General features: G+C 43.9%; 1 protein-coding gene across 2 annotated transcripts in view; it reads right to left on the reverse strand.

Moving 5' to 3' along the window:
* Positions 1–24441, reverse strand: part of SYNPR (synaptoporin) — a 103152-nt gene that overhangs the window by 3306 nt on the left and 75405 nt on the right. For both annotated transcript variants that reach the window (XM_051788824.1, XM_051788825.1), the window contains one exon: positions 8719–8917. In XM_051788824.1, coding sequence (XP_051644784.1) covers positions 8719–8917 — 199 coding nt within the window. The remainder of the gene's footprint in view (positions 1–8718; positions 8918–24441) is intronic.

The raw sequence follows: 24441 nt of genomic DNA on the forward strand, positions 1-24441 counted from the left end.
CACAGCACCTGGACAATGAATTGTAATCAATTACATAATACACATACCTGTAAGGGAGCTGGGACCTGAGGGCTGGGCCTTGCCCTGGGTGCTCCTACAGACAGCCAAGGTGGGTTTCCAACGGGAAGTGTTTCCATCTCAGGGAGAACCTGAAACTGGCTAATCCTCAGCTACCAGATGAGGAGTTTTCTCACCAGCCACAGGTAAAGCCAAATGTCTCTGCTGCACAAGCCATGCAGCCACTAATTATCATGAGTGAGCAAATAAACAGCAAGACTTGCCAAGCAGAGACTCCTCAGCTCCTCTCCAGTCCGGTAGAGCATTTGTTCCTAATTCCCACCCATGTGAAAAGAGGGGAGAAGGTGTGGCAGTCCCTCCAGGATCGAGCACCTCTGAGCAGCTCTGCTCTGATCCACTGTGCTCACTTTCCCCTCGGAAGACTCTCAGGAGCATGCACAGGCATAAACTTCTCCTTGTCTTAGCCAGAACAAGTGGCCAAGTGACACTGTTGTTGTGTGGGTTTGGGGGGAAAGGAGGGAGGAGGTGTGATTTTTCAAGCTTTCTTGTGTCTTGCTAAAACAGAAGAGCCTTTCTGCTGTCATATTTCATCCCATCTGTCAGCCCACAACAGATGGCAGAGGTGCCAAAGTCTAACATACCACTAACTGCATCGCTGCGTCTTGATATCCCACCTCCCATGGGGCTGCTTCCCCTTCCCCCTGGCAAAGTAAAGGTGTACATGGAAGGAAGGGAAAATACTCATTAAGAACACAGTGTTTTGGGTCGCTATCCAAAGAAAGAAATGATCCCTAGGAAACATCATTCTCATCTTCTACAAGCACACCTGACATTTGGGAAGGAGCTCTCCAGGGCACTGCAGGAATGGAGGACACGAGTCTCCATCAAGAGGGAAGAGGCACCAGTCAAAAAACCCACTGCACAAGCAAGCCATGAACAAAGGATGTCTCTGCTCACACAGATGGGATTAAATTAACTGTGCTTGGATGCTTTCCCAAAGGATACATCCTTCTCTTTTAACAATTTGTTTTCTGCAGGCCTGTATCTGCCACTGAGCTTCGAGTTCCTCTGACCTCCTTCATGCTGCCCAAATGGGCTCTCTTGAAGAGCATGAAGCCCAGGAGCTGACAACTATCTTAACACCAAAAAAGACTCTGCATCGGCAGAGGCATACAGCCCAGAATAATTTTTCTTCTCAGGGAGATTTCCAGCAAAAGAAATTATTGTATCTCATGTGTCTTAGCAGTTACTGAATGAGAAATGGACTCCTAGAGGCAACAGCTCAATCCTAAACGTTTCCTAAAAATTCCTGCTGGTAGAAACACCAGATATCTGCTGAGCTGTGGATCATGATGGGAGATGCTCTTTATTTGCTGTGAGGCTTGACATGCTATCGACCCAGATGCCAAGCCCCCATACAGGTTCTGATTGACAAAATGGGGATACAACAGAGTTTTGGGGACTACATTTTTAAAGTGACAAGCAACCCTCTCCCAATGTCACCATACTCAGAGCCTTTGCAAGCTAAATTCAGCTCTGCAATCAGTCCACTGGCAATGCCAATAAATTAAATGTATAACAGCAGGTAGAAATTTGAATCAAACAGAGACAAACTGACTAAAACTAATGCAACACAGGAGGTTAAACTTGCTAAAAAGAGATAAGTTTTAAAAGCAAGCCAAGTTCTTCAAGCAGGTGACAACAGCAGTTCAGACCTGCTGTTGAACTCACAGACCCTGACCCCATATTGGTGAGGCCTTTGCACAACTCATGGCACAAATGACTGTATCTGCAAGAGCCCCTCACTAGCTGCTGGTAGCCCATGTCCTGGGCTGCAAGTCCTTCTAGGAACATCCCATAGCACTGTGCAGTTGAGGGGCTGGTTCTACAGGCATTAAGTATTTCATGTTATTTCTCAGGACTTGTCTTCTCCACCACACCCCAAGCTCCAGCCTTCTGCTGACTTCCTCTGTTCCCCTGTGCCAGGGTGTTCACAGAAGCCTAATCCTGCCCTCTCTGCCACTAATTCCCCTATTTCAGAGCAGGTCAGAGCCTTAGAGAAAGGGTCCTTACTCCTGGGGTGCGGGGATCAGCCCTTGTATAGATGAACTCCCAAAAACTGTAAAGTCTGGCCAAGAGGGAGAGATGGCACAGTGGGACTGAGAGAGGAAACCATGCAGCCTGTTTGCCAGCCAGACAACAGCTGCTCAAGAAGACAGGACAGGAAGGCTAATGGACCACTTGGATTTCTTTAGCAGGTGCTCTCACAAAGGCTATGTGGCTGGACTCAGGCTCTTGGAGAATTTGTTCTGCCTCCTCTGCACTAGGGAAGGAGCAAAATGTATAATTCTATGATTCTATGACTAGAGTAAACTTGCATCTTCCTATTTATTTTGAATCTTTGTGAACCTTCAGCTTTGGCTGGAACTTGAACCTCTCGTTTTCAAGTGGGTTTGGATTTCTGGCTGAACATTTTCACAGCTCTGGGTGGAACAGAGTTACAAGATAATGACATGCTGAAAATAAAAGTGAATTTCAAGCTAAGCTGTTCTGTGGCTTAATGTCTATCTGGGGAATTTCTCCTTGGTAATTAAGGCCAGAGTGCCTGCATACTAAAACAAATCTTGCATTTCAATGTTTAATATCCCTATAGCATGGGTGAGTCTTTTTTTTCCTTCGGAACAAAGTAATTTTGTAGTTGCTCTCTTGAAGTGGTGTCTACAGATCTCTTCAGTGTGTACTGTTATACGATAACACTACATTCCTAATTGCAAAGTTTCTCTCTCAGATCTCAGCTGAGATACTTTGCTCTGCCTACAGGTGCCTTTGGGAAGGAGGCAAAATAAGAATGTGTAGGGAAAAGCAAAAAAACCAAAATTTAAGATACAGTGAATATCCAAGGAGGGAGTTTTTAAGATCCTGAAGTATGTGCAATAACAACAACAACAACAAATTCTTGCTGCCTTTTTCTAGTTTCTTGAAACTTGTTATTACTGAGTTATCACTGAGTTTTCCAAAAACATCTACTTAGAACAATTTAATATATGTTTTAGAATAGAACTGTGCATGCCTTTTCTTTTCACAGTAACTGAAAGATTCCTTCTTGCTATCAAGCCAGTGGCTTTTGCAAAATGTCCCTCTTTGGAGGAGGCAGTCAGAGTCACTTAAGCCTCCTGAGCACAGTTTTGGATTCCCCAGTGTCAAGCACAACCTCACCCACACAAAAGCATCTGCAGAAGCTGCTTGTTCACTTGGAAAGGGGATGTGTTTCATCTGCTCCGAGCTGGTTGGTGGCTTCACCAGCCCCTGGAGGCTGTGACACACATGTCCCTGCGTGCACTCTGTGCCCTGCTCTGCCTCCCAGCCAAGTCTGCCAGGATGATCTTGGCCTGTTATGCCTGAAACCGGCAAAGCCTCAGCTCTGGCCTGGCTGGGGTGTGTGTGGCATCCCTCCTCCCTTGCCAGCTCACAGCTGCTGCCTCATAACTGGCTTCCATGTAGGGTTCCTGCTACAAAACCTCTCCATTCAAGAAAACCTCTTGTACAGTTACAGCATCTAAGGGAGCAACTCCTCAAATGCCAAAGTCCATAACCCCTCCCAGCCAGCGCCTGTCTAGTGCTGCCAACAGGTTTCATGGCCAGCCATGCAGGAGCAGAGGGACATTTCTTTACCCTAGCAGTGGCAAACCACTCAGAGGATTTGCTTTCACAGTCACAACCAACCTAAAAATTCAGGAACTACCCCAGCCAGAGCCACAGTCCCGGTCCCAGCCCGGGAAAGCAGCCAACAGCAGATTGCTGCAGGCAGCAAACACCTTCCTACAATGGCATTTTAGCTCTTTTCTGGTTTGAATGAGGTCCCACCACAGATTTTCTGCCGAATGAAGCTCTGAAAGAATTACATGCTTCTTGCAATAGTGTAGGGCCTTGCAAGCTTGCTTCTGGCAGAGAAGTGCAGGGTCCTTTGGGAGGCACCAGCATGTACAGCAAGGTCACCCTGGCTTGTGTTTCAAAAAGATGACAACAGCAGGCTGAAACAGCTCTTTGAAATGCAAAGAATTATTCAGATTCTTCCCAATTTAATTTTTTTTAACTGCAAAGTATTCAGTCTTTGTTTTCACAGACGGCTCTTTATTCTTTTTCTCTCTGTTTTCTAGAAAGCTGGAGAGAGGTGAGGAAATATAACATGTTTAATCAAAGAGATCTCCAAAGAGCAAACCAGGATGTACTTAACTCACTCAATCTGCAACATACGTAAAGAACCAAATGCCTTTCTGCTTAAGGTGATTATTCACAGGACTCCAGATGCAAAGGAAAGATCTCATCTTCTTAACATGTAAGCATCTTTATGCACCATAAGAATGAGATTATCAAGTAATCACTTTAAAAATGAAATATCTCTTTTCAGGGCTATATCAGTCACCTTTCTTGGCTAAATAATTTTATGCTTCTATATTAATTGATTGGAATATTAATAAAGTGATTTACACTTACATTTATACCTGACTGCATGTGTTTTTTCATGGCCAATCTGTAACTTCCCAAAGGCAAACCTGAAGGCACATAGGGTTGTCAGAATGGGGATTTTAAATAGAGTACATATGGGGTAAAGAAACTATGGAAAAAGTAAGAAGTCTGAGTGATGGGGACTACTGATACACATTGATTGTGACTATTCTTTATTTTCTGAGAGATATATGGAAGCATCCTATCCTGATGCCCTAAAACTTCAGCACAGGACTGTTGGGTTGGTTACTCTCTGCTTGCAAGCAGCTCCAAATGTACAGATATGAGGCAGAGCATCAAGACAGGTGTTTGGGGAGGCAGTCCCATGGTGCAGCTCATCTCTGCTCTCATCATGAACCAGCAATGCCTCCCCCAGGCACATGGTGTTATGTGAGTGGGAACCAGCTTAGGTCGGTGTGAGAGGTTGGGATATAAAGAAAATTGGTGGGATTTTGTACATCCCATTCATTAAAATCTAAGTCACCATCTCCAATTAATTTCTTTAGAACGTTTCTGGCTCTTGAGCACTTATCAGTCATTTGAGAAGCTGCCTTGCACTTGTTGTAACCACCGAGGCGAGTCCCCAGCTGTACCACGTGCATTATGAGGGAGTTTGCAACAGAATTAAAATCACAGCTGTGCTTTGCAGACCTCAGAAACACATTGCACATATCTATTAGGGATTTAATCCCTGGTAACCTGCTTCTTGCTCCTTTAGAAACTGGGAATCCAAGGTCCTCTCTAGGGCTCATCTATCTGTACAAACCCCCCTACATGACCTCTCACAGAGCCAGTGAGGGAAGCAGAGGGTGCACATGGCAAGGGCTTGCTGCTGCCAGCCCCAAGGGATGGGGAAACTCCCACCTCCATCACAGATGAGCAACACAACCAAGGCCCTGTGAGACCAGAAGGAAGACTTTTTTATCCCCAGAACCTGACAGGCAAAGTTAGCAACAGAAATGGTTCACTGCATAGTGAATAAAACAGGCTGGTGCCATTCAAACAGGCAGGGAAGGAGTTAACTGCTTCTCCCACTGGAAGTATTTCCTTGCCATGATGTCTCACTTCACACTGAACACTAAAGTATTTTTCCACAGTTAAAGTGATGCTTTGCTGATATATCAGCACGTGCAGTTCTTTTCCCTGAATCTGTATAAACAAGGTAAACTTGAAACATTTGTGACTGAAATTTTCCCTGCAAGTTTCTCATGACTTAGTGGTCATTAAATTCCTTATAATCTTATTTTTGCACCCAGTCAGGCTGCTGCAATTTGCTAATACATTGATAGTGCTCTGACTGCCTGTGCAAGGGCTTTTGAAAAAATATTTAAAGATTTCAAATGAAAGGATTTTTTTTTCCTCTCTCCATTTTTTCTCTCATACTCATTTTTCAAATCCCAAAAATTCTTTAGAAGGAAAGGCAGCTCTGAGAGGCTGCTGCTTAAAGGCAGATGTCATCCCAGACTGAGGAAATATCAAGCCAAGAGGAAGTACAAGGCTTAAAGCAGGAATGGTTTTAACTATGAAATTGTAATCAGGCACTGGAGTAGAAGCAAGGATGGATGAAACTATCATCTTCTAACTCTTCACTAAGAGGCAAAACACTGCTAGTCTGGAAACAGTGCCTGATGCACAGATTGTGCCTGGTGATGAAAGGGAACAAGGGCTGCCCTGCCTCCTGCACCAACACGTGCTGGGGACTGGCTGCTGGACTCAGGAGTGCACGAAGCACCACGGATTTCTGCAGCACTTTTCTTTGGAAGGAAAAATCTCAGGGATGAGACATACTCACACATCTGATCTGATACACGTCAGTTCTGTGCAGCATCTGCCTGGAGCTGGAGGATACATCGCCTGCCTCCTTCGCACAACGCGTGACATCCCTTAGGTGAGCACTGCAGCTGTAAGGAACTGGTTTTCACTCCGAGTTCTCCTTGACCCCTGAATTCCTTTTAGCTACAGCTGCCAGCTTTTTCTCTGCCTGGGGCTCTTCATTTTGCCTACAACTCTGCTGCACAGAGGGACTCACACCCTGTCCCCAGTCAGGCTGTGGTGCTGCAATCAGTGCACTGGGCAGTCTCCAGGGAGACCAGCAAGGATGTGCTCCAGGCAAAAAGGTTCTTTTTTCTAAAAATACCAAATACAAAAGATCTGGCAGTGCAAAGGAGATGCTGGAGTGTGTGGCTGGAGCTGATGGGACTCCCCTCCTGTCAGGCGACAATAACCCTCAGCCACTTCCCAACACCACTGACCGGCGGGAAATGCTCTTGCTGTAGAACAAACTCAGAAGCATCTTTATATTCTGAACAAATAAGATCATTTAGGCTTCGTTTAAAGACTGGAAAATTGCAAACAGAGGCTTTGGTAACAGACAGTGGTTAAATTTAACCTGTAGATTCAATTATAACCCAGTATGCAGAACAAATCAAATCAATGCGAGGTTAACGCTGTAGTGGATTGTGCTGTGCATCCTGTGACAATCATCACTGCAGCAGCTGTTTTGGGAAAGTTCTGGACACAGGGAGATGGCCACACTGTGATCTGACATATACTAGTGTTTGTCTTTCCTTTTCTTATTGTGACAGAGGATAATGCTGCTGGTCAAAAGAAAGAATTATCTGCTGCAAGAAAATTAAGATGGCAGAACTCTGCAACTTACTCTTTGATGGGACAGTTTGAAATGAGATATTACTTGATGCCAACTGAATCAAGCAGAAGCAAGGCACTTTATTTATTTACTCTTTCGGTAGGGATCCCTTCATCTTGCCTCTTCTCCCCCTTCTCTGTGAAGGTTTTCCCACCTTTCCTCACCATTTTCTAGGAGAGGAAAGGTCCCAACAACCCCCAAATGAAGAGGATTAATTTCCTTTGATATGAAAGCAGAATTTTTTTGTAACAATTCATCAGTTCTGAATTATGCAAACTTCAAGAAAATAGCTCCTTGCAGCAGGAAAATCTTTCACTCAAAACCCCATGATGCTAAGTCTACCTTCCTACAGTTTAATCTTTTGCTGACTGTTACTGTAGTTATTTCCTTTAATAGGTTCAGCTTTCCTGCACGGGTGATTTATTTTTCTTCCTGTTATACTTTTCTGATATTCTTTATTGGTGGCTTTTAGTTACTTAAGGCACAACTCTCAGCCAAGTGTCTGGTTTCTGTTAGTCATAAGCTTCAGATTTTTCTGAAATCCAGGACTAATTCTTTCCTGATACTGGTCCATGATAAACTCCCCACATTCCTTTGGAATCACTCTCTTCACATCAAGACTTCAAGGAAGTATTTTCTCTCCCTTAGTGTAACCTTGTCCTTGCAGTCATGGGGGAGAGGGCTGTCCATGGAAGAGAGATTGTGAGGCAATCCACAGATGAAGAGACCTGACCCAACTTCAGAGCAGGTGAGGGTCAACACACAGCCCTCAGCAGCCCAGCAAAACATGGGGTGTACCGTGGGGCACGATACACTGACAGGTAACAGACACCTGGAACAAAACAGCCTTCACTGGCTTTACTGTCTCAACCTATGAGAAAATAAATGCACAGCAGCACTTGCTTTTTATCACAAGCCTTCAGGAATCAGTAAAAGAAAAAATTAAGGCACGAACAGCCACAGCTTGATGGGTGCAGATGATGATAACTGGAAGGCTCATAAACCAGCACAGAGACACAAACATGCTGGGAGCTCAGTGTCATACTGGAAAAACAGCCACATAATTCTCCAAAGCAAAATAATTTGACTGAACCCAGTAGTAATTAGCAATAAGCAATCTCTCTAGCTAGGCTTTGATCAGGGCATGTTTTCATCTGTCTGCCAGGACATGCCCAAGATCTACTCTTTCCTTTTTTCCCCACCAATGAAACTCCGCTCTCAGAGCCATAGGGCTCAGACCCTGATCCTGCAATCACTCAGATACACGTTCATTATTTGTCTGAACATCATCACTGCAGGCAGTGGGAGATAAGAGGGAATTGCATAAGTACATACAGGATTAGGACTAAACTCCATCTGCATATAGACTCTGTTACCCTTTGTGTTAAAATTGTAAGTCACCATTAAGATGAAAAAAAAAAGCAGATGAATGCAGAGATGCTTTGGGCATTGGGCCACCTGGGTCTCCCAGACCACGCCACAGCCTCAACCACCAAAAAAGCAAGAGGTAAGACCTATGCCCGAAAACACTGCAAATGCACACTTACAATTAGAGGCCCTCTGTTGTTTTCACGGTACTTGTTCTGGAAGAAGATATAAACCACAGTGGCAGCCAGTGAGTAGAGGAAGGCGAAGACTGCAATGGTGACGAAGAACTCCGCCGAAGACGAGAAGTCCCCTATCAAGGCGAGTGTTTCTTTGCGCTTGCCTTCACAGGTGGGAGCCTCGAAATTTACTTGATGCAACCTGGAAAACAACCCAAAGAGCAGCAGGTGAAGTACAGAAAATAGAAACTGTCATCTGAATAAAGATAAATACGTTTGCTCTGTCTCCATCTCATTCCTGATGCGCTTCGACCCCCGTGAATAACTGGCCCTCTAAGTAGCCTTGTGGGCCGCGCTCATTCAGAGCTGCTCGTACACGTGAGGTTACACGTGAGTGTCGAGGTGAGACTGAGCACCTGAACATATCTTTTAATCAGTCCCAGAGAAAAGTTGATGTTCCAATGGTTTGGTACAACCCTCCCCGTCCTCTCTGGGGTTTTGCCATGGCAACAACTGAAAAAGGATAAAATGAGAAACAATTTGATTCTCGAATCCTTTCAGTTAAGGCAGCAGAAAACAGGTCTAATCCTCTGTACTAAGCCCATGAGATGCCCATGTTTGCATGTTCATGGATTCCTTGTGTAAAATTGCCTAGTACAGAGCTACCTGTGGCTGTTAGCCCGTAGGGCTAAGCCACATAGTGCTTCTACATTAAAGGCTTTTAAAATCAAGCTGCAGCAAAAATATACAACTTAGATCAAAGAAAAGGTCTGCGTGCCCTGGTTTAAGCAAGGTAAGCCCTAATCTTGTACTCATGTACTGATTTGCAATCAGTGACCAAGCTAATAGATTTGTGGTTCTGTACGAATGCTTCTGCTGGAGTCTTATTTTGCTTCAATAATTTTAATTTCTGATTCAGAAGAGGAAAGAAGATCCACAGAAGATGCATTTTGGCAGGTCCTAGTGGATGGCCCAGATTAACATCAGTGGGGACGAGGGACCCGATAAAGGATCACGCTTTTCCAAGGGGATGAAATCAGCAGCAATTACAGAACTGATGATCTGGTGCTGAGAAAGGATTAGGCCTTTGGGGAGACATTCCTCTGCTCAATGGCAATTAATGTGTGCAACAGCAAGCCAATGGCAGCAGCAGCCATGAATATACACCTAAATAAAAAGTTAAGTCCCCAGAGGAAAACAAAATACCCACAGCAGAAATCACAGAAGATGGATTAATGGACATTGGAGGATTGCATGAGTTTTTGCTTTTGCTGGTCCAAACTAAATGTACCCAAACATGTAGGCAGAACTTTTTCATCAGCAGCTGATACATAACGCCTGTTATTTGCCTCAGGCATTTACTTCTCTGAGCTTCTGTCATTGTTGTAGTGGTGGGATGAAAACAAGAAACAAGTTTGCCCAGATTGTGGAGATGAGCAGTGGCTGAGCTGCATTCCCTGTGCAAACCCAGCAAAGCCTGATGAAAGCTGAACACATCAGAGAGACCCGAATGCTCATGATCAGTTTCCTGACTTGTTTTCTAAGCTTCCTGGCATCACTGCATACACACTTTCTGTCAGGGCTTATTGTTCGTTTTAAAAATTCGGGGAAAAAAGGGAAAGGAAGATTTCCTACTGCTTGTCATGCCAATTTTGCAGCCTAGAGAGAAAGTGGCTTTGTTTTAACCATCACCACGATAATGGAAAGATTTGCATGGTCTAAAAATAAAGCTTTCTCTGCTTCCCTCATGCACAGCTGCTTGGGTGCTGTATTGAAACAGAACGAAACCAGGAATCTCTTTCAAAGCCCCTTGAAAACAGCCTTTATGAAGCTCTGGATCAGTAAGAAACGTGGCTCCATCCCTCTTTCCCCAGAGGAATGCAATGCTGTGCAGCCAGAGCTGTCCTCACAGTCCTTGTCAGGGCTCAAGGCCAGGTTTCACATCCCATCCAGACCATGGGGCTGCAGTCTGGGGTAGGAAGGACACCTGCAGTGGGGAGCCAAACCAGAGGTGGGGATCACCCTGTGCTCTCATCTACCTGCAGAACAAAGGTCTCTCTGTCAGCCCAGACTTGGCACCAAAACACTTAAGGTTGGGTGGGTTTTCTTTGGTTGGCTGTTGTTGTTGGTCCAAACCTCCAAATGCTTAATCAGCCTTTTCTGGTTCTGACATTTGCTATGTTTGAAGGGCCACATTCAGGTACCACAGCTGCCGTTAAGGGGTCCTGCTGTTGGATGCAGGATCTGCTTTTCCAGCTGAGCACAGCAAAAGCCAGGCTTTGCTGCAATGAGGGGAGTTCTATGGTTTTATGTATGCTACCACCTCCCCTCACGTCACTTGCACAAGCACTACGAAACTGGGCTGAGCTACATTAAATACAATCCAAGTGCCCTGGGAGGAAAAAAAAAAAAAAAAGGCAATTCTGCATGCATTTTATTGTGTAAAACACGTCTTTGTGGTATTTTTTTTTCCTGTACTCCCCTGGAGCCCTGAAACAGTGCACCAGGCAACACATGGTGTTCAAACTCCTGTGCATATCAAAGAGGAAATAACTTAAGGAATGCTTCTGTCAAGGTTTAGACTGGGAGTTGATGCCCATCCCTGTCCCTCTGACTGTCCACAGTCACCACAGCCCCATCCAGTCTCATCATCAACAAACACCAGCCTTTACAAAACATGGTAAAGTAACTGGGACTATTTTCCTTCTCTATCCCCTGTTTTCCTGACTTTATCTCAGTTCTGAATCATAAGTCAGAAAAAAATGTTAATATATGAACATCACACTCATATCTTCCCAGCAGTGCTTTTGTGGCCAGGCATCTGTCAGGGATACAAGATCACAGAAACCTTCTTCCATCAAGTTATTTTTATTCACTTCCTTTTCTTTGTAGATTTCCCCATCCTCTAAGAATATGTGCAGTAATTGGTGCCTCTTGTGGCCACCTCACCTCTGCCCAAACAACGGAGATCTCTGTTGTGCAAAGGGCCCCAAAACAGACCAAGATTCAGAGCTGGGAAGAGGAGATGTGGCAGGGAAGAGAGGTGAGGGAGCCAAGCCCTGGGGTGGTTAGGGTGGATGCTGACTTTACAGGATACATCTGAAAAGTTTTTTTAAAGCAGGGGAGGATCAGTGACAGAAAATCCAGTTTCACTAATAGAAACCTCTTTGATCTGGAATGGCACCTTGGAGAGAAAGCTCTGACTTTTTCACTGATGTTGCTGAGTCAGCCTTTCTGGGGGCAGGATAGTTTGGTGATGACTCACAAAAAATTAATTACCTGTACCTCTGCCTCCCACTTTTGATGTAATTCTACCTGTTGTGCCTCTTACTTCCTCTGACTTATTCTTCTTTCATCTTCTCTTATCTCTCATTGTTTACACCCCAAGTCATCCTTGGTCAAGATCTTCCTCCCACTGCATTTCTGATTTCCAGCACCACCCCTGCGTTCCACCTTTGCCTCTCCATTTCCCACACAAAACCAGGAGCACCAAGAGTGACCCTTTGCAATCCCATCCTCTGCACTTTGTTAACATCTGACAGTACTGTTGGGCTGCATCAGCAGAAGTGATTCTTCACTGATTATTGGACAATGCAAATAAGGAACACGACAGCAATAAATTTACTTAATTAGGGAAACAAGTAATGAAAAACCTTTCCCCCTCTAAGTTCCTCCAGTGTTTTTTGCTTTGTACCGCCTTGAGCATTGCTATTTACTCAAAAATAAAGCTGCTGACTTAGGAATGTGACCTTGCACTCCACACTCAGCAGAGCAGCACTAAGGTCATCCTCACTGCCCATTGCTACTGGCATCATCCCCTTCACTAACATCAGCTGCCATTGCCAAGCCATCCAGGCCTGAATTCCCTCAAATTCACTTCAGTCTGAAGCAAGTCCACCAAACGCAGTCAAGTTTCACTGATGAAGTTACAGTAATTAAGGGCTTCTGAGGTTTCCTCTACCATTTGGCAAACTTGCCGTTGCCGTGGGAAATACGATGACAAGACAGCTGTATTGTCTGGTTTGACAAGATCAAAAGAGGGCAGGAATGTTTTACAGTGAAAAAAAGGATTTTTACATTGTTCCACAATAGCAAAGAGCAGTTACATTTTCAGACACTAATTACCCCTGCTCTGAAAACAATATATGAAGCCAGACACACTGAACAAAGCTACAGCTGTTACGTGTGCGTGTGGGAGCAGAAGCTGTGCTCTCTCCATGTAAATGAAAAGTTGCCTTTCCTTCTTGAACTTCCCCAGCACAATATTCAAGCCACAGCTTACTTTAAATCATAGCCCCTCATTTTTTCAAGCAGTCTAGTTCCACTGATGATCCTCTAGCACAAAAATGGTCAGACCCAACAGCCCCAAAGACCCTTCCTGTCCCATGTCCCACTCCACCAGCAGACACAGAAGAGCCCAAGCAGGGGAGTAAGCACCCAGTGATCTAATCATGTCTGACTCACCAACCTCTCCCTTCAGCAATGCACCCAGGGCTTAGACTTGAAGCCAACAGAACACACAATTAACAGCAAATATGTGCTCAAGTGGTATTGATGAACCAGCACAGATTTCCACTCCTGGGCTTTGATCAGTGTGTGGATTAATAAATAACAGATAAAGTTCTACTTTCAAAAATTCTCAATGAGGATTAGTGTTTATCCATTCCTTTACTAGGACATGGTGAAAAACAGGCAGAAAAAGCTTTCTGTTTTGGCAGGTTGTCCTATTTTCTGAAAATAGCATCTTGTAATCCACCCCCCAACCCGTCTACAACATGCTGGAACAAAATCTGCAACACCCACACACGTGCTTGCAAAAACCTAGAGATCCATTATCCTTTCATTGGGCTTTATTTCCCCCTCACTTGTTTCTGGTAGTCAAGCTGTCAATTGTCTTTACTGTCTGCAAAGCCCCGAGAGAAATACATCGCTGGAAACGAGTTATTGCAGGTGGTGCTCACAGAGGGGTTTCTTGGGAAATGTTTATCTTGGCTGATAATCTCCAAAATGAGGGGAAAATGAAATTTCAAAATACAGTAGTGAAATGCTGACATGCACAGGGCCCCTTAGCAAATCAAACTGTTCTGTTGAGGCACAAAACGTGACAAGGGTTTACACCTTCCTTTCTCTAGGATACAGAGTAAAGGCATTTCTTCTAGTTGGCCCTGAAAACACTGGAATTCCCTCATTTCAGAGGACTGTGTTGATGTGCTTTCACACCACTGCCTCCAGCCAGCCAGTCCCTGGGCAACTGTCCCTTTTTGAGGTGCCATATATGGATTTTCTGAAGGTTTAGTGAAAGAACAAAAACAAATGGGAGCCTTTCCTCTCACAGCAGAGTTCATCATCCCTGTAAAACTTCTCTAGAGATATTACCTGCATTAAGAAAAATACTTCAAAATTAATCTTTAATACTCAGGTGAAAGTAGAAATCTGTCTAAAAAGGAAAGGTCTTTTTTTTTTAAACGAAAATTGAGGTCCATTGACTCTTCCAACATTCTTTAATGCCTGTTCCCAAGGAGGAAGTAGCCCACACAGTGCTCCTCACTACAAAGGACATTTCCTGCAGTGCTGGGCATCCCTGTATACTCAGTGCTAAATCCTGGCTATCTTCAAGGCTGCTCATACAGTAAGGAACAGGTTTCCTTCCAGCCTTTGGGAAGATGGATGGAGTAAGCTCTGCAGCTTTCTCTTCTTCCTCCTCCCCTCAGATCTGCTCTCCGAGGACAGACTCCTAAGGGGGGGGAGCCCTGCAGTGATGAACCCATGCCACAAGCTCTCATACACACCACAAACTCTTGCAGAGGGAGCCACTGCTAAGCAGCTGCCCTCAATCCATATTTTCTGCAAATTATCAACATTATCCAGCAATTCCCGTAGGACCTGAATTTTTGCACCCAGGCATCCTGGAGCTGTTGAAGTTAGTCTGAGGCAGCCAGCCTGTTCATACCACATTTGAACAGCTTGAAGTTATTTATCCCAGCACTGCCTGAAGGCATTTGAAACAGTGAGGTGCTTATCCATCCTTTCTAACTGTCCCAGCAATTTTCCATACCTCACTCTACCAGCAACACCCCTCCAGACTCCACAGCACCCAAAGGTGCCTTCAGTATCCTCTTCTCCTCAGTCTCCTCCCCTTCCACAGCAGAAGCACTTGCCCTTATGAAATCAATTCATTTTTCTTTGGAGGCTGAAAACAAAACTAAAATTCTCCAGCTGACTCAGCAATCCAAGCCTGATCTTTTGTTTATTTGCATTCTACAGGAAGAAAGAATACAGCCGGCTGATCAAAGAGTATTTGAAAATATTTCACTTTCAGCTTCTGTGTGCCTGATGAAACTTCTCCATTTATTAGAAAAAAAAAATCCCAAAAAAGCCCACATCACTCTAGATTTATTCAACACTACCAGTAGTTTCACACAAATACATACTTCATCTTGCAAACATTTATTCCTAGCTCCTATCCTGGGCATCTGAACATCCTAAAGATCTCCCCCTTGTCACAGTTGACTTCAGTGGTTTATACCCATCCAAATCCATGTCCACAGCAGCATCACCAGAAAACCCCCAGAAGATGCTGCTGGGAAGTTGACCAGGAAAGCTGTAGCAACTTACACACTCTTCTGGTTTATGTCCAGTCTAAAGAATGGAAAATATTTCCCCTCTTCATATTTCCAGTTTCTTAGGTTGTCAGGTTCCCAGCCCCTCACTAGCACACCACTGTGGTGCAGATGTTTGGCCAGCACTGGTTTCACAGGACAAGGTGCCAGGCACAGTTGCTGTCCCAGCACATCACAGTGTGCTGCACTGGGAGAGGGGGCAATTCCCCCAGTGCAGGTAGTTCAGAGCAGGCACACCCCCATGCCTATCCAGAGCTGGGCACCATGCTCCTTCTGCTCCATCCCTCTCCACCTCACATCTCTTCTCCTGCTAACACAGACCCTCCAAGGTGCTCAGGCCTCCAGGAAGGGAAGCTACAAAACCCTTTTGATGTTGGGATCTAAAGACATTGGAAGGAGGACAACCCTGGTGGTGAGGAGAGGACACCAGTGCCACATCCACAGCTTTAGATCCCTCCTGCAGGACCTGCTCCCAGTGACTGAGTTCACAAAGCTCTTGGAAAACAGCCTGAGCAAAAGTTTCATCGCAATCCCAGGGGAAGAAGTGTCCCTGACGCGTGCCAGCCGTAGCAGTGAACCTCCTCAGACTGAGCACGTAGCAGCACTGCAAACCCTAGTACTCCATCGTAGCACCAGAAGAGGAAAAAAAAAGGCTCGTTATAGAACACATGCCGCCGGGAACGCTCGGAAAGCTGAGTGGGTGATCCCAACCCCACTTCCAAACCTACATCCAAGACCCAGATTTATCTCCCAAGATATTTTCACAGCTCTTCTCAGGAACACATGCCTTTACTTGCTGTGCAAGCAGAGCACAGTGCTCAAAGACCAGTCTTTACAACCATAATACCTTCCCAGATTGGGCACTTACGTTCTTTGTGGTACAGACTGGTGGCATTATGCTCTGATTTCCCCTTGCTGAGCTATATTCTTGGGGTGAACTACTTCCTAGTCCCTGGGAAGTACTACCTCTGAAGGAAAGTAACTCTTAATTATTCTAAAAAAATGTCATCACGTTCATGGAATAAGGCAAATTAGGAAGCCTGAAAACACCACAGGCATGCCTTTACATCACCACATACACAACCATCCAATGTTACCTGGTCCCACCATGAGATCCTGGCTGAACACATAGTAATTTTCTCAAGTATATTGTCCTAATGTGCTCTGTAGAGTTTTTGTGCATGACTCCAATGAAACTCCCAGTCACAATATTTACATTGGAAGGACATGTCAAATCCTTCTCTCAGGGAGCTGGTGGGTTCCAGTGCAGACTGAGGGGCCCACGGGGCAGGAGCCAAGGAGACCTGCAGGTCTGCCAATGGACCTGTGGACAAACTGCCAGCACCTTCATACTCTGAATAGCCCAGGAAGTATGAATCCAGAGAGGACAGGCACTGAGTGGGGCTATGCTGGATGGGGTTGGATACCCATCCTCTCCAGAGTCTATTGAATAAGAAATATTGCATTAATATTAGTAAATAAATTCATGTAGAATCCAGGTGTGAGAGGAGATCAAAGACATCCCACATATCCCATTGCCTACAGTCCTGGTGAAACCTTCAGGGCTGCTGCACAGCAAATGCACATTTGGGAGCAGGGAAAAGGGGAAGGACATGTTTGATTGTTCCCTAGCTGGGTCACTACACGCCATCTGGGGTATGGGATCAAATGCCAAACAAAGCAAAGCTGAAAGGTTTCTGCTTTGGTTGTTTCTGTACTGACAGCATGAAAATGTGCAAAAAGAAATTTGCAAGGGAAGTTGTCTAAAGTCTGACTTTTAGGAAAAGCCTTTGTGGCAGGCACAGATAAAACACCATCACTGCACAATACCGCAGAGACTATTCATGAATATATATTAAAAATTCAAATTGTGAAAAATCTGCATATATTAACAAATCCAACAGTGACTTCCACTTTAAGAACAAATTTGGCCTAAAGAATTAATGAAGAATTTTTCTGGCACTAAAAGAGTATTAAGCATAAAATATAGCCTCTGTGAAGAAAAATCAGCCAAATTCATCAAGAATCCAATGGCTTTGAGTGCCAAGAGAAAAGCTCTACAATTTAACAAAGATTTAAGAAAGTGTTCTCCCTTATCTGCAGCAGACACCATCTCCAGAAAGTTGCTACCACTTTTCCCCCCACCTATGTGTCCACGGGCTCTGTGTCCACACAGTGTTTGTATGTGGACATCCATAGCAGAAGACAAGAACTGACAATTCTGAAGGGCAGCAGAAAAAGACAAGTCTCCTCTATGGCCCCAGTTCATCACCCAAGGACATGTTTGCTTCAAGTTTTAAGGAAGTAAAAACTACAAAATAGAAGCTGAGGATAGCGGCAACTGAGACAACCTCAACACCTGGAAAAGTCATGTTGTCTGCAGAGCTGCTGCCTCACGACAAAAATAGTGCCTGGGCCAATCAGCTTGTCCTTGGTTGTGCAGTTGACTGGAGACTTCACAATTTTACACATACCAACAGCCAGACCTTCTCCTCTGACCTATTCAAGCACTGCCTGAGCAAAGGCTTTGCCACCCTTGGACTGTGGCTCCTTGGCTGTGTACAATCCAGTTTGGCCCAGAAGCAAAGCCACTCAGACCAGCTCTCAAATTGTGGGGGCAGAGAATGATGTCTTCCTTCAATGGCAGTGCTGAGGAGCAAATGCACAGGGTCAGCCTCAAAGAGAAGCTGAAGATGTGGCTCTATCGGATTTCTGGTGGTTTCCTATAGATCTCAAAGGGTCAAGTGACTGGAAGCATCTCCCAGTCCCTCACTTGTGCGAAAAGGCTACTTGAATTTATCCACAGTTCAAACAAAACTGCAAACTGGCAGTAATGACCATTCTTTGGCCAAGTTGCCAATCCTGAAGATTTCTACTAAGTGGGTTTTGAAGACTGTAATTGGGGTCAGGAAGAGGCACTCAAAACTAGAAAAGTCACAAAGTCATCCTTATTTTTATCTGTTGTAATCAAACCAGCAAGGATCTCATCAAACTCTGACAACAGGAATTAAATTGTACATTGTGCTCTTGGACAGCTGCTATCACAGACCACAGCTGTCCAAGTAAAAAAGCACATTTTCTTCCATTCTACTGTACTCTTGGTTTGAAGATAGTATCCCCAGAGCTGTGAAGACCCATTGGAGAACACTGATTTGCAATTTTTAACTACTTCAGTAGTCTGTAGCCATGCACAAGCAAGCAAAAATCATATCATGGCATTCACTCTCTAATAACTAGAACCAGTTACAAAAATGTGAAATATTCTTTCCTAAACAATGTTCACTCAAAGCTGAAAAGCAAAGTATTTATTCTGCAGACCTTTTCCCCAGCCCAGGAGACAATGTAAGAGCAAACAACTCTAAGCCAATAGCTCATTGATCAGGGCGCTCAGCTTGGCTTTGAGAGCTCCACGTTCAGGTTGCTCACGGGCTTGTTTCAGTACAGAGACTTGACCAAGGTCTTTGATGCTTTCACTGCCAGGGAAGTGCTGGGGCCATACTTTAAATAGCTCAGAAAGCTCTTGCATTCATGTCACAATGGAATGAAATCTTTTTACTGGGTTTCCATTGGGGAAAAAAAAGATTTTGAAAAAAATTGAGCTGCAATTTTCTGGCCAGTCGTACAAATTACCAGAATGTACAGATCACAACTGAGGGGAAAAAAAAAAGTCTGTATTTCCTAGTTAAAAATACTTCTAATGCTTCAGCTTGCATCATCAGGCCACATTAAATATGAGATAATTTCATGAAGGTGTCATGATTAGAGATATCTGTGTCCTGAAGGATTTCCTGAATTTTGCTCAGCAGGATTCAATGTTAGCTTCCTCATCCGCATAATTTCCAGTTTCCACTAGCAGTAGTTAAAACCTAGAAGCCCTGGTCAGGCAAATTATTCTTTAAGAGGCCAAAATTACGTAAAAAAAGCACTGATGAGATCAGGGGATCTGATGAAATTCCAGATGAAACTTATGAAAGATAATTAAAGCCATGACCAAGCCCTCAGTGTCCTACAGAGATAGTTTATATAATCAGGGTATTGGTGAAAATCTTCAGCTTCACTGACGTACTATTGAAAACTTTTCCTCTGCAGTTCAGCTGTTAACCCCCTGTCTGCAGTGCTAGACAAGATGGTCACAGTTTGGCAAGAAAACAGACTAAATTGATGCATCTTTCATGGACAAACCTATTACAGATCCAGAAGGAACCACTGTCAACACACAGCTTGTGCTCTTCACTGCTGAATTCCACCCAACCGTCCCTGCAACTCCTGCTTGTGCAAAAGCACAGCTTCTCAAAAGCACCAAGTCTTGTTCAGAGTTCCAGGATGGAGATTTCTCCCTTTGTTAATCAGGAATGGGTCACGCAGAGTTTAACCAGCCCCTCTCACCTTCCTGGGAGCTCTGCCAAATTCACCCGGGAACTGGGGCATCTGCATTTTGGCACAAAGCACACCTGCAGCCAGAGCAACTCCTGCTGGCTTGCTTTTGCTTCCATCTACCCACAAAAGGTTTACAAGGCCCCAGTTTGCTTTTCTAGAAGGGGTATCTTCTGTGAGATGAACACATCCAAAAAAACCCACAAACCTTAAGGAGTCCAGTTCAATCGGTGACTTTATTCCTTCCTATCTCTCGCCCTCCCAAGACATCTGGGAAGACAGCCTGCCACAGTTGACTGAAAGTCAGTGCTGCAGGCAACTACTTGGTTTAGAGACTATCCATTTATCCTGGTCTCCCAGCCATAATAAACACCTATAATCTTTCAGCCAAAATGTTTTTTCACTAAATTCTGAAGCAAGATTTACTACAAATGGATGATAAAAAAAAAAATAGAAGGCTAGTACATTCTGGCACAGCAATGTGCTAACATTAACAGAGGCCTTTTCCAAAGAGAGACACGTGCAAAGCTCAGAAAGTTAGATGCTTTCTCCTTAATTATAATTTGTAACTTCTAAGTAGGCAATTCAGATCTGGCTGTCATATTCCACATGGAAGACTAGCCTACCCATCGCATGCAGATGAAGTGAACACTTTAAAGAGTGCTCAATGGGAACGTCTTTATTCAAATGAGATGCTTAAAGTGAATGAAAAGCTCCCATAAAACACAATTTCCTTTTCCTTCAAAAGCAAGGATTACTTCAAGAGACAGCTTTACTAGCACACTGAAAAGTTATTAATAGGTGATTTAGAATGAAATGGAAAACATTTGTTTTGCTTACTTCTGTGACACAAAGATGTGCTCAGATGTATTTTCATCAGGTTCTCACATTAGCGCCACCAGGAAATTCCATTCTCTCCCACCAGTAACTGTGACTCAGTGCTCCCAGCACCTATGCACATGCTTAACTTAACCACTGTCTTAAGTGAGACTGTTTAAAATTTAACCATGTCATTCTCCAGGCCAATATTTTCCAAGCAGTTTACAGGATGAATGCCACAAGAAAAGGCAAGAAACACTCCAATTAAATTCCCATGCAGCATTTAACTTGGGAATACGCTGTGCATGTAGGCTGGGCTTAAGAACCTCCAAAAACTAAAGACAAAGATTTTAGTCCAGGACCTCCTCAAGACTTTAAAGAGAGCAGAGTTATGGGATTGTACTGAGATAGTTCTCCTTTCCCATTGTCCTGCAGATCCATCCAGCACAACACCTCCACTCTGGGGATTCACACGAGCCACAGACCTCACCAGCATCATCCACAGGCAGGGTCTGGGCACAGCATTCCTCCCCTGGCCAGGACAGGAGGTAACCACAAAGCAGCAAAGAATACCTTTCACAGCACATCATCTTGAGAGCACTTCTGCTGTGCAAAGGTTCATTTAAATCAGTAGTTGAAGAAGCCCAAACCTTTCAGTGCAACTCTGCCAGTTACAAGTAAAATGTTATGTTTGTGAGACAAATAATTATGTAGCAAAAAATCTCCAGTAGAGACTCAGTAAGTCAGGCAACCAAAAAAATTAGATTTTAGGAGGACTGGTGAAAAAGCACCTTAAAACAATGAATACTATCAACAAATATGTGCAGAGTAGGTATACTACTCCATCACTTGCTATCAAAGCAACACCAAGGAATAGCAGAGTACAAGATAAAAATGTTGCTGGGATCAGAGAAAATAATAAACGAACAGGACCTTTACCAGGCCTCTTATTACAGAAAAAAATATTGCTTCAGGGCATTTGGATGAGTGACAAATCCAATCTGAAAGGGTGATGGACTGCAAGAGGAACAAACAATTCCAAGATGCTGATTTCCTCCCCCCTACCCCTCAAAGAATCATTTCTGGGGTGAGGGTAAAGCTGATGGACATCCTAATATGTGCCAAATTTACAAGATACTGTACTAAACACAGATCCTAATGCTGACAAAAACTGCTAGTGTGGAATCAGAAGTTTTTTCCATATTTGAAGTTGTAAAGCCTCTGAAATGCCTATACAGGTATCCAGAATAATGGCTGATTTGTGCTTTAAAGCACAAGGAAGGAAAGAAATTCTTCATAATAAAACTAGAACCAGACAGAAATGAGAAAAAACTTCCAGTGAATATTTGAAACATCCTTATGAACATCAGCCTGGGCATGGAAGACTCTGGCAGGATCCATAGAAAATTGTGGCAGAGATCCAGGAGACACCACTGGAGGGTATTAGGGTTTGGACTACAGGTTTATTTCCACATTACAGGGTGACTACAAGGTCATGGATGTGGGTTGCAGAAAGCTTAAATTAATTAGTTTAGTTGTGGATGGAAAAGCATCCACCTCGTCTCCTGTTCCAGAAGAGATGGTGGAGCCAGATTTGGGGGTCAATTACCCAGCAGTGACACTGGAGAGACTCTTCTGTAGTTACCACACCCCAGCAGCACAAGCCCAGAGCTCTGTCTAACAGTATTAATGATTGCTCCTGAATTAATTTATATTGCTTGCTGGAGACTTTTGAAATTTGTAGGTTGGAGATTCAAAAAAATCTCAGTAAGAGGGTATGAAGATACTCCTTTGTTTCAGGAGCATCTGGAGCTACCTGCTGTGGAGTGCAATGCTTCTTCAGTACCTTCAAGACTGGCCTGGGACTACATGAATCACTGGTTTGAAGTCGCCTTGGCATTCAGTATGTTTTAATCACACATCCCCAGACCCCACGAGAACTGGCTTTGCCCTCCTGCACCTTCCTTTTCTTTATCTCAGGTGATGGGCCCCAGAAGCACATGGTCACAAGTGCAGTGCCCCTTCTATTTGGTCTGGAAAACTCAGTCCCCATTCTGATCTTGCTCTACTGGGAACATTTTCAGGCTCCTTCAATCTCGTTTCCAAAACATCCAAGTCTTCTTTGCTTTGCCAAGCTGCCCTGTTGAGCCTCACCACTTTGTTTATTTGCTTAAAGCTCTTGACACTTGTCATCTACTTGCCAAGGTCTAGCAGTTCATCTTCTAGGAGAAGAAAACAAAGCCTCAAACCCACACCAACAGGAATGAAAGCAGCTGGTAGCACAGCTGCATGGCTTTCTTCATTTCAAGTCATGCTGGAAGAAGCAGCTCATAAAAAACAGTGCTCAGGTATTCAGCTTGTCACTGCTGACAGCCACACCAGCAGTGGGGTGTTAGGTGCTCAGCAGCATCCCTTCCTTCCACCTACACCTCCCCCAGCTGACAGCCAATAATCAGGACTCTGAAGGTATTTGAAAGGAAAATGCCATGTGAAGACGGACTTGTTCAGATCTGAATGCAAGACAACTGGTGGGAAACTCATCCTGTCTACACAAAGCCTACGTGCCCATGCAGGGATATGAGCCTCAGGAGCACAGTCTTGATGATGGAGCCTGGACTTAAAACATGTCTCCTTTACTATGAGATGTTACCTTTCCCAATTAATCTCATTTCTGCTTTTTAGAGCATCCCACCTCTGCTCTGTGGAGGGAGCGCTGGAGAAAAGTAGAAAGAGCAAATACATGAGGAAACCACAGGAATATTTAGACGAAACAATAAGATGACACCAAGTTCCACAGGTAGCACTGGGCCAGATTTTCCAGGCACACATCTGCTGCCCCATCTAGTCTGCACATCTTTGGACACTTTTTGCACGTGCCTCAGGTTCGCATACAAAAATCCCAAATTGCACAAAACCAGAGTATCACTATGCTTCTCCCAAAATAGCAGCTGGATGAGTGTCATCTCCCTTCTCATCTGTACATTCCAGGTGTATTTATACCACGTAGCCAACCACCTCACTGTATATGCCACAGACCCCATCTGTGCATGCTGAGTTCAAGGGCCATCTAAAGCCTCAGTTGGATCCCTCCTGCAGATAAGCCCTATTTTGCATCATCTTTGCAACATGCTGGAATGTAACAATTACCCATCAATTAATCCAGTTTTCTAATAAGCAAGACTGTGGGAAATTGCAGATCCAGCCACTTCCTTCTAGGAAAGATGGTGAACCCGCCTGGTAAAACACCAGGAGATACTTCATGGCTACTTCTCTCCCTTTTATTAACTTTTAACATAAAATACTATTTTATAATCATGCAAACTAAAAGCACTTCACTGTAGGGTGTATTTGTAATGAATGTTGGAGAAATGACCTATTTGGAAGTGAATCAAATTACAAATTCACATAACTCAATTTTCAGGATCTCTCTTAGGCATACCAAGCAGAAATGAAAGAAAATGTAGACAAGTTCAAGACAAAAATAAACATTTGTAATACTAGAAAACATGACTTTTTTGAGTAATAAATATGTGTCAAACAAGAATAACGTTTCAAGGAATCAAATTCAGTTCCCACTGTTTGGAATTTGCTATATTTTAGAACATGTTAAAGAAATAGATGTTTTCAAGTCTGGTCTGTGCATAATAATCATAAGCAAAACAGCATGTGATTTCCCAAAGAAGCATAATAATTTTAGAGTCATAGTGTACTAGACTTGAGATTGGATTATGCATCCTCTTCTTAATCATATCAATTCCTTGAAGAAATCACTTATATAGAAGTGAACAGTTTCTACTGACATCTCTAAAAACAGAAGACTGTCGATGTTCTTTTGAAGTAGGATCCTAAACAGCATGAACATTTTATATATATATATATATATATTTAAATGCACTACAGCTTTCAGATGTAC

Source organism: Manacus candei, unplaced genomic scaffold, assembly GCF_025592945.1.
Source record: "Manacus candei isolate 608988 ecotype Guabito, Panama unplaced genomic scaffold, ASM2559294v1 h1tg000025l, whole genome shotgun sequence".
Taxonomy (NCBI): Eukaryota; Metazoa; Chordata; class Aves; order Passeriformes; family Pipridae; genus Manacus; species Manacus candei.